General features: G+C 38.5%; 1 protein-coding gene across 3 annotated transcripts; it reads right to left on the minus strand.

Annotated features, from left to right (window-relative positions):
- Positions 1-628: 628 nt before the first annotated feature.
- On the minus strand, positions 629-13,698 carry UBLCP1 (ubiquitin like domain containing CTD phosphatase 1). 3 transcript variants are annotated; one of them, XM_031047388.2, is made up of 11 exons: positions 13,622-13,698; positions 10,852-11,006; positions 10,357-10,448; positions 9,863-9,948; positions 9,655-9,770; positions 8,472-8,570; positions 7,488-7,525; positions 4,628-4,726; positions 4,089-4,205; positions 3,000-3,127; positions 629-1,657 (listed from the first exon to the last, which is right to left on the minus strand). In XM_031047388.2, the coding sequence occupies exons 2-11, from the start codon at positions 11,003-11,005 to the stop codon at positions 1,630-1,632; spliced, it is 957 nt and encodes a 318-aa protein (XP_030903248.1). In that variant the 5' UTR covers position 11,006; positions 13,622-13,698; the 3' UTR covers positions 629-1,629. The 3 variants fall into 3 exon arrangements, with proteins under 3 accessions (XP_030903248.1, XP_030903247.1, XP_030903246.1); XM_031047387.2 differs by having other exon boundaries at positions 13,513-13,644; XM_031047386.1 differs by lacking the exon at positions 13,622-13,698 and adding an exon at positions 13,513-13,617 and having other exon boundaries at positions 631-1,657; positions 10,852-11,045.
- Positions 13,699-13,702: the final 4 nt, after the last annotated feature.

Below are 13,702 nucleotides of genomic sequence, written 5' to 3' on the forward strand. Positions count from 1 at the left end.
CTGACTAACACAACAAACTCTGTAGGTGATCCAAGTACAATACCTTGACTTCTTTCAGTTGCTTAAATTAAATGTGTTCTGTCCTGTATCCCAGCATCTATGCTACTGCCGCTTTCCTAGGTAAAGGATCACTGTTCTAACCAGAGACTGAACTGCCCTGTTACATATATGAGTGAGCCAGCCTTACAGTCCAAAAACCAGCTCTAGGAGACAAAACTTTGGAAATTCACTTTCCATGCTTACCTAAAACAAAGACTTTCATGCATCAGGTTTCTGTTTTACTAGTTTAAAACAGTTTGGGATGACACTAAATCACAAAGAGCAGCAGAAAAGAAACTATATTTTCTGACAGGTCATTGAGCTGGAGCCTAACATGCTCACCTCATCTGTGTCTGCTGTGCTGGCATTCTGACATTTGCTGTCAAGGTTTCTTTCCTGGGAGGCAGAGGTGCTTCAGTGTTTGACACTGGTGCTCTAATCTGCAGTGGCACATACCAGTCTGTTACTTAACTGCAAAATCAGTGTCTCTGGAATCCAAAGAAACCCCCTCAATCCCACTGCAAAAAATTAAGATTATCAAAAGCTTCTCTATTATGCAAACCAGATAACTAAGACAGCACAAGACACATGTTATGAAAAAGGTATTTATTATTTACACAACTGCTATAGTTCCTTAAGAACAATATATACCATTTTTATTTGAAAGGGTCAGTCTTCTTTCAAATACATGAACTGCATAATGCACAAGTGTTGGTAATGCCAAACAGCAGTCACATCACACTTCTATAGTGCAGGCATAAGCAGCGCAAGTAAATGATATTTTAAGAACAGTATGGCTGAATATTGTATTTAAACACAGTGTTTGCACTTTGACAAGATTTAGCTAGAAGAGAACAAGGGTTTTGTTCATGCTTTGTTAGGAATGTGACTTTCCCATTTGAGGTTTAAACCCTTTATCTGACATATGAGAGTTTTTCAGGCAGACTGCTTTTCACTTACCAAATAAGAGTGGGTTTCTCTCCCTCAAACTTCAATCTTTTGTTTTCCAGTAAACACTGCTTTATAGTACAAGTTCACACACTGGGGTAAACTGGCCACAGAGGTGGTACTTTCCCATCTTACTGTCTTGCACAGAGAAACACTGACATACTAATACATACCAAACTTAGACAACTTGTAATTTATAGACTTAAATACTGGAATGGGAGAGGGAGACTGTTTCTAAAGATGGAGGGAATAGAGGGCTTATACAATTCATACACCAAGGTTGGCTCCTTACTCAACTTTTTTGGTCTAAATATTTGTTTTTCTAGTTTCAGAATGGTTTTGGTCTTTAATGGTTATGGTTGTACTCTGGCAGCAAAGGAGAGGAAAGTATTTTAAGTAGTAACACCAGAACTGAATGCAAGGAAAAGTAACTGACTTGTTTCTCCCACTTTGAGCTTATTGCTGTGATCTTTAAAAAAAACAAAACAACCCATAACCAACCAACTGGAAGACCAAGTAGAGCAGTCATTCTGGCATTGGATCCAGTGTCCAGCACTATTATACTCTAGCGTAAAAGCAAGGAAAAGTCCAATGATCTTAGTTATGTTCCCTTCAGTTCAGTGCCACACAATTTTATTAATGTTATTGTCCTTGCTTCTTTGAAAGATACCTGAAAGAAACAAAAGTACAGTTTTTCACAGGCAGAAATATATCTAGTACATCTTATAAGTTCCAAGTATGAATCTGCTTGCTTTTCTCACTAGGAATCCCCCTATTGATAACAAAAAAATAGAAACATGATCAATACTACTTATGATTTTATTTTATTTCAATGTTCTTTCAACAGAGTTAGGCTCTATTAAGGGTTTTTGGGTTTTTTTTTTTTAGCAAAAGGAAGGAAGGAAATGAAAACATGTTTTATTCTAAGCAGTTGAAAATTACATCAGTTGGAAAAACAGATATTATCCTTGAAGATAAAAAGGCCCACTAGATATGGCACTCCTTCAAATACATTCAAGACCTGAATGAACAGTCATTTGGAATAACCAGAAAAGAATGGCCCTCCACTAGCTTCTTTAGAAGATCTGAGTTACTCTAAAATGCTTGTTTTCTGATCTCATGGTTCTGCTACCACCATAGCTGGAGCAATTGGTTTATGTGGTGACACTGAAGTCTTTGCAAATACTCCAGAACAAAAAATCCAACCAATTCAACTGTCAGTGTGAAACATCCAGTCAATTTCACTGTTTTCAAAGTGTAACAATTGGCTTTCTGTTTTAATCAGAAACAAGAAAGAAAATTGTATCAAGTTTGCAAGGCTGCTCTTTTAAGCAGTGAATGACCACTTTTTGAATAGCATATTGCACTCACTTTTCTTGCATGTGTTGTAACTTCAGGTTGTTGCATGAAACCATCAAGAATTTTGCACAAATGCTTTAGCTAATCATTCTCTAGCAAGAATTGGGATGCTTACTGGTGCCCTAAGCATTTGGAAAACTGTTGTTCATAACACAGTAACCTATATTTTGGATCTGATGAATACCGTAACACCACACAACCTGCACAGCGCCTCAGAGTCACTCTGTAACACCCCAAACCTCTGAAGTAACCACCAGAAAAATTGCCTTGCTACAAAAGACCTGAGATCTGAACTGACAGCCTAACTTTGTAAGGGCGGGAAGAGAGAGATTTCCAGGGATCAGATTCCTTCAAACATTTTTTTTCCCTTTAGGAAGCATAATTGCTTCAATTGAAAACTATCTTTAGAGCTGAATGGTGGAGAAGTATGGAAAAGAAAAAAAAAGGTCCATTCTGTCAAAATCCTACCATTTTAGGGAAGCAGCCCAAACACTATAGCCTTATTGAAATTCCACTCAAAATAAAGGACATTCATAAGTGTAAGCGATGTCAAAGTTCATCAGCTCAGATGTTTCCAATCATTGTACAGACAATCTCAAGCAAAACACAGTGGGGTCAGGGACCGAAGGAAGAAATTTTGACTTTATTCTTACCTTTCCCAATGTTTGTGATTCAGCTCCAAGAAGTCATCTAGTTTTGCTATTTCTTTGAGGTACTGAGTGAGCTTTAGAAGCTCCTTGTCTTTATCCCGATTTAAATGTGCTTTCATAAAAGGTCTTATCTATGCAAAATAAATAAACTGAGTATAACCATTTGCTCAAAGTAAGAAACATGCTTTCAATTCTCTTTAATTCACCAACTAATTAAAATATATTTTCAGTACTATTCCAAATTATAACTTCTCTTGGGTAAGAGGAAGAAAAACCTTTTCCACTAGTGGTCATATCTGATTTGCCTTGTTATTCATGCAGACTGGACTGTAGAGACATGCCCACAAGGAAGAAATTTCTTTTGTCTTGCACTTCAAACCTTCCCCTCCTAGTCAGACAGAAAGATAAAATAACCTGGAAGGGACTGCCACACTTTGTGATCTGATTTAATAGATATTTTTGCAGGAGACATGAGGGGCTTTCAGCTCTGCTTTGAGTTGTGTGGCATCACTGGAACCAGGTGCACTTTTTTCAATAAAAAGCCTTTGACTACAATCATAGCTTCTGTGAAAAGAGATGTCAGAAATAAAGCTTATCTGACAACTGTTTTCAGCTTAGAATACGTTATACCTGTGCCTTGTTTTAGTGATTCAATGTTCTTATCTGCAGCTCTGTTAACATTTTGACAAACATCTTTCAAATCTGAGCTAGAGCAAGCATTCTGGATAATCCTCTCCCAGTGAGACATTTATTTTCTGAATATAACCACTATTGAGATTGGCCATTGTGTATTTCAATGGTGCCTGTCAGTAATGCCCAGCTTGATTATAGTTCACAGGTGTAATTAAAGCAGAAATCATGTTTTTCTTGATTTTCAATAGTCTCTTCAAAGCTTACTTAATAGTGAGACAAAGCTTGTTTAATACTAATGTCAGGGAAATATTAGTCCAGCCAAATGGCAATCTAAATAAAAAAAAAACCCAACATGCATCTTTGCTAGTTAAGAACAGCCTTTCTTTATGATAAAGTATGAGAAGGTGCTGCTTGAAGTATAAGAAAAAGAAGTAAATGAAAATTCCAGTTAAAAATTACCTTGAGTCCATTTTGTGGATTCATTAGGAAGTTTCGGCCAATATCATCAAACATTATAGTATTTTTTTTGCTGTAATACTCTGAAAATTTTCCCCAGATAACACCAAGAGGCTTCACCTGAAAAAATAAGAGGTAAATTAGATCTGCAGGAGATGACAATACCAGCCTATAGGAACTTGAGTGCAGACTTGAATGGACACTTACATTCTTTCACTGAAAAATTATCAGGTAGTTTGGCTTTAATAAGAGATGTGAAACAGTATAACATAGTAAATACACCCCCAACCCCTCAAAGAAAACCTTTCTATTGGTACTAAATCTCCTTGCAACAGTTATTATTTGATTTGAAAGCAGTGTCATCCAAATGTACTACTCAAAACATCAAGATTTCAGTAGAAAAATACCCAAATGTGTGCTTCCAAGATTCTTAGTTTTCTTGCATGAAAACTCCAGCACAACTTTTCTGTTGAATTATTCAAATGGGTATGATAATATGTTGGTTGAATGGAGAAGAAGAACAGGAAAAAACAGGCACTTACATCTATAAGTCCTCTTCTAGGAGTGTGCACTGTTATCATGGCAGCACTGTCCAACATGAAAGTTATCTTGTAGTTAGCATTGGTACTCACTCCAAGCTCCTGCATCACAAAGATTTATTATTAAAGCTTCTAATTATGACAGTTTTACTTGAGTGCAACTGGAACTACAATTATAATATATTGTTTGTCGAAGTCTGAGTTGATGAGGATCACCAGAGACACACTAAAAATAGGCATCTGGGAGGTTTTAAATGTTTTTACCTAATGAGAATCATAAAAGTACAGCATTTTATCATGAAAAAAAAATAACAGGAATTTTTTTCAGGGTTTACTATCATAAACTTATCAACTGTCAGCATAAATCAAAGCAATTTTGCAGAAAATGCAAACACAGAGAGGTCTTGCCTGTACCCTCATGCATAATCTTTCACAAGTTCTGCATGCCTTAACTTCACTAAATATCCATAGCAAAGACAGCACCTGAGTATTGTCTGCTATTTGTTCCTGTTGTGGTTTGAGCCCAGACAGCAACAAAGTACAATGCAGCTGCTTGCTCACTCCCCCAACTTCCCCTGGCAGGATGGGGAGGAGAATCAAAAAATGTAAAAACCCTATGGGTCAAGAACAGTTTAATAACTGAAATAAAACCTAATAATAATAAAAATAATAAAAGTGTATATATACAGAGAGAGGGAGGGGAAGCCCCCAAACAAACACCCCCCCCAAAAAAAACCCCAACAAGTGATGCACAACACAGTTGCCCACCACACATTGGCTGATGCCCAGCCTGAACCTGAGCACTGATTGGTGGCTCATGGCCAGCTCCCCCCTGTTTCTACACTGTGCATGATGTTCTAGTGTATGCAATGTTCCTTTGGGTAGTGCTGCTCAGGTGCCCTGGCTCTGCTCCATCCCTACTTCTTGTGCCCCTGCTCACTGGCAGGGCACAGGAAACTGAAAAGTCCTTGATGAGGGTAAGCACTACATTGCAACAACTAAAACATCAGTATGTTATCAACATTATTCTCATAGTATATCTAAAACAGAGCACTGCACCAGCTAGTAGGAAGAAAATTAGTTCTACCCAGCCAAACCTAGGACAGTTCCTTCCAGTAAATCACAGCCCAACCGAAGATGAAATATACAGTAAGAGTTCATTGTTACCCTTTCCTCCTAAATATGTCCAAGATAACCAATGTATCAGAAATCTGCCAATTTGCACTTTAAAGATTTGATAGCTCCTGAAATAAAGACTCCAAGGAAAACATCATTTTCAGAAATAAAAAACTCTGATTAGATGAGAGAGAACCATTTCCATCTCAAATCCTTTCAAAAGCTTGAAAGGAATAGCAAAATCTGCTGACATGTTGTAACACATATAGTGCTGACGATTTCTGGTGTGTGCAGCAACAGTAATATGCAAAGCTACAGAACAAGGAGAAAATACCCACTGCAACACCTCTCTTGCAAATATCCAGCCACACTTAACTGATTTGCTTGTATATGAAAAAGTGAATCTTGCAAATGAAAAGAGCTGCCTACCTGGGTCAGTGTCCTGTTACACTGAAAAAACTTGCTGTTCTAGACTGAATTCCTGACATAAATAGGTGGTGAGAGATGAAACTTGGTTATCTGATAATCCTTTCTTTTTTAATGCTGTTCCTGCTTTGTAGTGTAAAACAAGTACTGCTGGAACCATTGCTTTCTGACAAAAAGTGAAACTTTTAGAGGTGAGCACCCCTAGTGCTTTCAGTCTAAGGAGAAACAGCAGCTGGCTTCTAGTGGTAGGAATCTCAACTCTTCAGGATGCTGGAGTAGGCCCAGAAAGGTTGTGATTCAGTAGAACGTGAAAGGGCTGGAAAGGTTACCTAGAAATCTAGAGAGGTGATCAGTGCAGGGGAAATTTTAACAATGGTTTTCCACAAGGTTGAGTTCTAGCACTACACTGACAACCACAACATAAATAGAGATACAACTGCCACAAGAAGTGCAATGTTTGCAAGGCTCAACACCAATTTTACTTGAGCTAGCTCCACTTCATGAGTGATTAAAGGTTCTCATTTCTGAGATCACTCCTTTGTTTAGAAAAAATTGTAGCAATTCATTATTTTGAGGAAGAAGACACTGAAAATGTGCCTGCTCTGTTAAAACCTGAAAAAAAAGGTTAGTCTGTAACTAAGAATAGAGATACAAAAGCTCAGATTTGGAAAAGTTTTCCCTGAAATGGAAACAAACTTTGATTAATAAGCATTAAAGAAACCCCACCAACCAAGCATACAGCAATTCTTAGTAAGCTCATTAGATTTACAGCTAATCCTGACTGTAAATATGTTTATCACTGGGTCAGCTGTGCAAAACTGGCTAGTTGCCTGATTTAGGTACGGAGAAACTAGGATTGAAAGAGCAGTTCTTACGGATGTTTAATAAGACAGAGGAAGTCACAGAACCGCACAGCTGCAAGAGGTACAAGGTAAATATGAAAAGAGTTTCCTCTTGATAACCTATTCCAGCACCCCACATCTGTCTGCTCCTTTAAAAAGAAAATTATATTACACTCAAGGATTAGAACTCTAGAGGAAAGATGAAAACAACTGTGAATGCTATGTGTCTAATCTCAGTTTCAACAGGTAGTGACGTGTGTTTAGTTCTGCTAAATTTAGTACCTACTGCTGACAGTTTGTGTGGAATTCTAAAATTAGATTTAATCTAGTTTTGTGACAGAGATAATTTAAAGTGACTGAAGATTAAAAACCCTCAGATTTTGATCCATATGACCAGTTGCTGCTCTATAATGCTGCACCTGAGTTGAACTACAGCTAAACATACTAGAAACAAATTATACATTTCCAGAACAACTTACTTTCATTTTAGCTTCAATCCACTTCATATTAGTGGCAGCTGAAACAAAAGTGAGAAAACAGAATTCTTTATCAAATCAAGTCACTGACAGGAAAAAAGATATAAGCCAGGAAGCTGTTCATATCAATTTTTTACACACAATTTTAGTTCAGAAAGATTCATCCTTGTTACAGCTTTTAGGGTTCACTGCCTTGAAGCCAGACTTCCTTCATGGAATTTTATTTTTATTTAGAAAAGCTTATGTTTCAAATGAACACCTAGATGAAGCACTGCACGCATTTAAGCTATTTTCTAGATCAACTGTTACTACCTACAGCCTGCAGGACCATCAGAAGTGGGATACACCTGGTTTGAGGAATCATAGTGCCAGTGCAGAATTTTCTTCTGAAAGCAATGTTAAGGATACACAAGGCCTGGAAAGGACAAAGTGACAACACTGCCCCCTGATCTAAGGGTATGTAGAAGCACTGTTCCAGACCACAGAAATTATATTTTGTAATACAATTTCAATGTTGTGTAAACCCTGCACTGGCTCAAGTCTGTTCTCCAGCTGTAGACAGGAAGTGAAACAGTATGCAAAGTCTGTAGACAGGACACTGGTTCATTTGGCAGTTCATTACTTATTGTCTGGGTTCAGATTACTTGTAAAGATAGCTATCAAACAGTGTTTGAATGTTGATTATGCAATTCTGCTACTTCAAGCACTTGTTTGTTTGTACAAAGTCACACTTAGTGTAATGTTGAGCTTTATACTGTGATTAGAGCCATTCATATGAACAATGTGGTGTTTTTTTACATAAAATTACTACTTTTCTATAATAGCATTAATAGCTATTTGAACATTCCTGCTAAATGTTAATACTCAACATTCATATATTGATTTAGATCTTGTGATTCACTCTAAAAAGCAATACAAAAAATTCCCTCCTGGAGTCTCGCTCTGACAATTTACAATAAAATCTTAAGTATTGAATATAAAACTTACACCAAATTACAATATCATAATCCTCATATGCAGATGTCAGGAATTCATGAAGGTATGGCCTCATCAGTTCTACCCCAGTTTCAGCACATGATCTGTGATCTAAATAGAATGCAATAGATAAGCAATCCATTATTAAAGTTTAGGTTAAGTTATGAAAGTTCACTCTTACTTCCCCATCTATCCAGAAACCTAACGTTTTCATGAAGGAAGCACTGAGGCACTTTAAAATTATGAAGAAACTCATAGCAAACCACCATTCCCATTTTAAAGGTAGAAAGAAGAAAGAGAGGGGATATTTATCTTGTAGGTCTTTGATCCTTACAGGTATCTGAAGGCTCAGCTAACAATTAAATTGGAGATCTGTGGGTCTGAGTACCCTTGAAGAGTCAAACCAACTAGTTCATCTGTGCACTCAGAAGAGATATGAAAAGGATTCCTTTAAACCTAGTCCAGTAATTTTGTGAACATATATCAAGCTTATTTCAGACATGCAAACATTGCTTGCTCCAATTAGAAAATTGATGTCTAATTCTGCTAGCAGACCTCTAAATAAAATGTTAAACTCAATAATAGGTTGAATATTGATCTCAGATTGTAAACAGATCTCATCAAAAAGGAAAGCTAAAGAAAAAGAATAAGACAAGCTTATTACTGCTTATAGTCAAACTGCCGTGACATACCTACATCCCAGAAAATTAAGTCATAAGGAAAATTCTGGCTTCCAAAGAAACCAGTCTGGCGGAATTTTCAAGTAAAACATGTTTTTGTGCATTCAGTACCAACGTGGAAATAAAATTTGAAGCTATTCTCCCACGCCCCCCCAAAAAATGGACTTAATCAAGTACAGACAGGGATGTTATAGTATCTCACTGTTACTGTGATGCTCAAGACAAAAGTTGGTCAAGAGAGATTATCTGGATAGAACACTAAATCACTACTTTTTTATGTCTTCTTGCAGCAAGTAAATAGTCACTGCACTAAAATCAACAATATGCGATGATTAAAATGCCCGATGTTTCTTAAAATACGAGCAGAACACCCCAAAATATTACAAAACAGAAATGATACAGTACAACACATACCAAGGTTACTGAAGTAGATTTGTGAAGCAAAAACCAAGAAATGTGAACTGGGAAATAAACTGACCTCTTAAACAAAACCCACAAGTAGCATAAAATCTCACCAAATAGTGTATAATCAACATCTAGCACCAGCAGCTTTTTTCCTTCTCTAGGAGGGTTCAGAATTTCCACTTTGTATTCTTTAACTCTGCGGGAAATTTTTAGTAGGTTTTCTTCCCTAATGTAACAGTGCAGAAAGTTCCAGTTAATTAAAATGCATAGTGAACATTCAATAACAGGGCTGTTTTTTTAATAGCTACAATTCCTAACCTGTTTTCTACTTCCACAACTTCCTCTTCAATATCAAAGTCATTGACAACATCATCATTATCAGGAGGTGGCCCAAGGACATCTTCCTAGAAGAGTAATAATAAGAGATAACTAGGATTGCTGAAGGAAAACAACATCGGGTATCAAGTTCCTATTACTGCACATTACAGGACAAAAGTACTATTTAACCAAAATTATTTCATTTTTTTAGTGGAAAGAATTAGTGAAATATACCAAAGTTTGTTCAGATTTGAGAAGTCAGTATCATAATAATAGATTTGTACTTCAAATCCAGGACAATACAGGAGTTTCAGGAATACACTGCTAGCAGAGTTCTGCAGAAAAGCTTTATGAAAAAAAATAAACACCAACAGAAATCTACTGTAATGCCATTTTTTAACTGATTTTCAATTTTGAATATTCCAATCATCAGAATTAGGAGACCTATAGGCATTTTTTTCCTGTTTAAGTTAATAAACAATAAATATATTTACCAAACTCTCTTCACGAGTGCCCATCATCATAATTTTAGTATTTGGTTTCAACTTGAGAGCTCCAAGCTTAACATCATCATCAGCAGGTTTGCCTATAATGCAAACAGAAAATTGCTTCTTTTTTAATGGGGTAGAGAGATTTTAGAAAACTGTTGAAACTTTTCATGGTTAATTGAAACAAACTACCCCTCTAAACACCAGAACACCCCGAGCTGTATTTTCATCTTCTTCCATATACAGACACATTGCTGGTCTGGCTTGCAGCAATTTAACTTTTTTTTAACATATGTTTGCAGCATTTCCTTGTCAGCCATCAAAAAATGACCAGGTAGATGTATCAGTAATAAACTACATCCTGTGATGTATAACATTTCTATGTTCATGTTTGTTCTGGTAGATGACCTGTTAGCATACACATCCGGGCTAGGTTTAAAGACTGTTCATCCTTGAACATTTCAGGCATATCCACAACAAACAGCAAATACGAATAGTTACCCTTCATTTTAAGTCCAAGTAGTTTTTGACGCTCTGGTAACACTCCAGTAAGGCCTTTAAGAGACTGCTTCAGATCCAAGACCGTGTCTTCTTCTGATAGAGAGGTTATTGTATACTCCTGTCCACCCCATTTTATTATGAGAGGGAGAGACATCCTGGAAGCATATGTTCAGTATTATTTTCTGAAAAATCTGCTGCAGGAGGAAAATACAATGATCATGTAAGGAGGAAACAGGAGAACTGCTCTTTTCAGGAGACAAACCATACAGTCTATTTAAAGTATTTTTGATCTTTCATTATGTTGTACATCAAAGAGATGTTTGTTTTGCATAAGCAGATAATAAACATGTTGATTAAATGCTGAAATGAAGGGAGAAAGAACAGCACTAAAACTGGGACTCTGAGTTCCACTTCAATGTATTTAGCAATGTCACATTCACCATTTGCTCCAGCATATGCTCATTTGCTGTGTGTTCTGTGCAGGTACAGCCTGTTCACTGCATAACCAGCACCCAAGCAGAGTACTGCAGTATCATAAAAGACATTTCAAAGCTCAGAAATGTCCTCTGCAATAATTATGCAACTGAACCAGCCACGGCTATCCTCACATGTGTAACAACAAACAGCAAATATGAACAACATAAAATATATAAACCAATAAACACAGTTCTGAAGCCAACAGTTCATTTTTAGCACTGGTTTTCTCTGATCACTTTCACTGTGCAATACCTGCAGTAATACACACCCCAGGTCACATCTCACTGTAGCAATATCAAAGTAGGAGTTTGAAAACAAAGCCAAAATACACACCTACACAATGCATTACACTGTAAGAACTGCACTTTCATTGCAGTGCTGACAAAACAACCATAATTATACAGTAACTTACACAGCACCATTTATACAAACTGTATTTAATAGTTTAGTCCTATGTTAAACACAGCAGAAAAGCAAGTTTTCTAGCTTTATGCAGAAGAAAAAAAAATGTTTTTTCTATTGAAGCCTGGAAACAGAATCAAGGAGATAGAAAGGTACAAAAAGGCTGTTACAGACTGTCAACGGATGCAGAAAAGGCCTCTGCACCACTAATGGTGAGATTGTCCTTAAAAGACTGGTATTCAAGAACAAGAGAGAGCACACTTGTAGAAAAACAACTGTGAGGCTATCAGCCTTCAAAGAATGCATTACACCAAGAAATACAGGTTTGGCAATTCTGAAAAATCTCAGAATCCAAATCCAAAAACCTGATTTCTTTCTCTCTCTAGCATTGTATTCTCAGATGTTACCTGCTCTCTGACAAAATACTTCTCATTCATACAGTACAGCCTATTAGAAATGAACAAGTAATAACTCAAGTGTATCCATGAAGCTCAGAACAGATGAGAAACAGATGGCTAGATAAAACCTGCTTGCTGAGGACACTACAAGCCACAACTCTACACTATTTCTTCTAAGAGCCTTGAAAACAAGTTGAAAACTGGTAACAGAAAAATTAATTTTTTTCTCATTCCCTCTTCCCCCCCCCAGTATTCCCAACTCAGAAAGGGACCTGGTATTACCTGGTGAAAAAACACTCATGAAAAAAGGGTCCTAGAAGTACCAAGAAATTCATCTGAGGTTCAGACTGCAAAGCATCAGGCAAGTTGATCATCATAAGTTACCCCTCTCCACAATCCTTAGACTAAGTTTATACAAGAAGAGTTTACTGTCTGTTTTCTCACTGGTACCACACACCTCAAATCATTCTGCAAGAAAATGCACACGGCAAGAACTGTGAGAAAACTTCTCAAGTCTCTGTCCAGTGCTAAATTGAAAAGATCATCCCTCCAAAGGTGACCACCTGCCCAACACCTGTCCTTAATGAATTACAGTCCTATTGGGATAAACATTATCAGCAACACCAAGCAGAAATGATACCTCTATTCAATGCCAAAATGCTAAGGGACTAAATGTGATCACCAGAATCGATGATTAGAGGAAAATAGATGAGGAACGGAGAAAGACACGGGGATTTCCAAAGTTTCTAACATCGAGGATGGATGCAATGCAAAACTGAAGTTCGGTTTGGTTAACTACATCTTCAGAGCCCTTACCACCAACAGCCTGCCGGCTGGAAGGTCATTGGGTCAGAGAAAGTGTTAAAGTTATGTTGCTGTGGTTAAATTGTTGCGTTACGCCACTTGTCTTGGAATATTTAAAAGAGAAACATCCGCATCTTTCAGTTTCACTAAGCAACATCAAACATAACCATAACAACCCCAGACTGTACAGGACACGCGACGCTGCAGGCGGGACCGCAGCACTTTCTACCACCCCGCAACAGGTGGAGATGGGGTTTCGAATCGAAGCTGCTCCGGGTCAGCCACCACCGCAACCGCGTCCCTGGACAGCACCCGCTAATTCACAAGATGAGGTTCGCTGCATTCGGCCCCGGTTCGGAGTTCTCCCGGCACCGACACGGTGCGAGGCGAGCGGGGAGCCCCACACGCTGCTGCCGGCCCTGGGGAGGCCGCTCTAGCCCCGCAAACATTATGGGGTTATCGACCCGGCCGAGACAAGCGCCTGCGCTTGGCTCCCTCTATCCGCGACCGGCCCTGCCTCACCCCGGCCCAGTAAAGCCCGGCCTCGGCCGCACACGGACGGGCTCGGCCCCAGACCCACCGGACCGTCCCGGCGATCGAGGTCGCGGCGGCGCTCCCGCAGCCCACCGGGTCGCAGTGCCGCTGCCGATCGCTGCCCGCACCCCCGGCAGAGCGATGCGGCCCCTCACCCTGGCAACGGAACCGGCACCGTCCCGCGATCCGCCGCACCGGAAGCGGAATTGGCGCCCACCGGAAGCGGCAAGAGGGGG

Source organism: Melopsittacus undulatus, chromosome 10 (genome assembly GCF_012275295.1).
Source record: "Melopsittacus undulatus isolate bMelUnd1 chromosome 10, bMelUnd1.mat.Z, whole genome shotgun sequence".
Classification (NCBI taxonomy): Eukaryota; Metazoa; Chordata; class Aves; order Psittaciformes; family Psittaculidae; genus Melopsittacus; species Melopsittacus undulatus.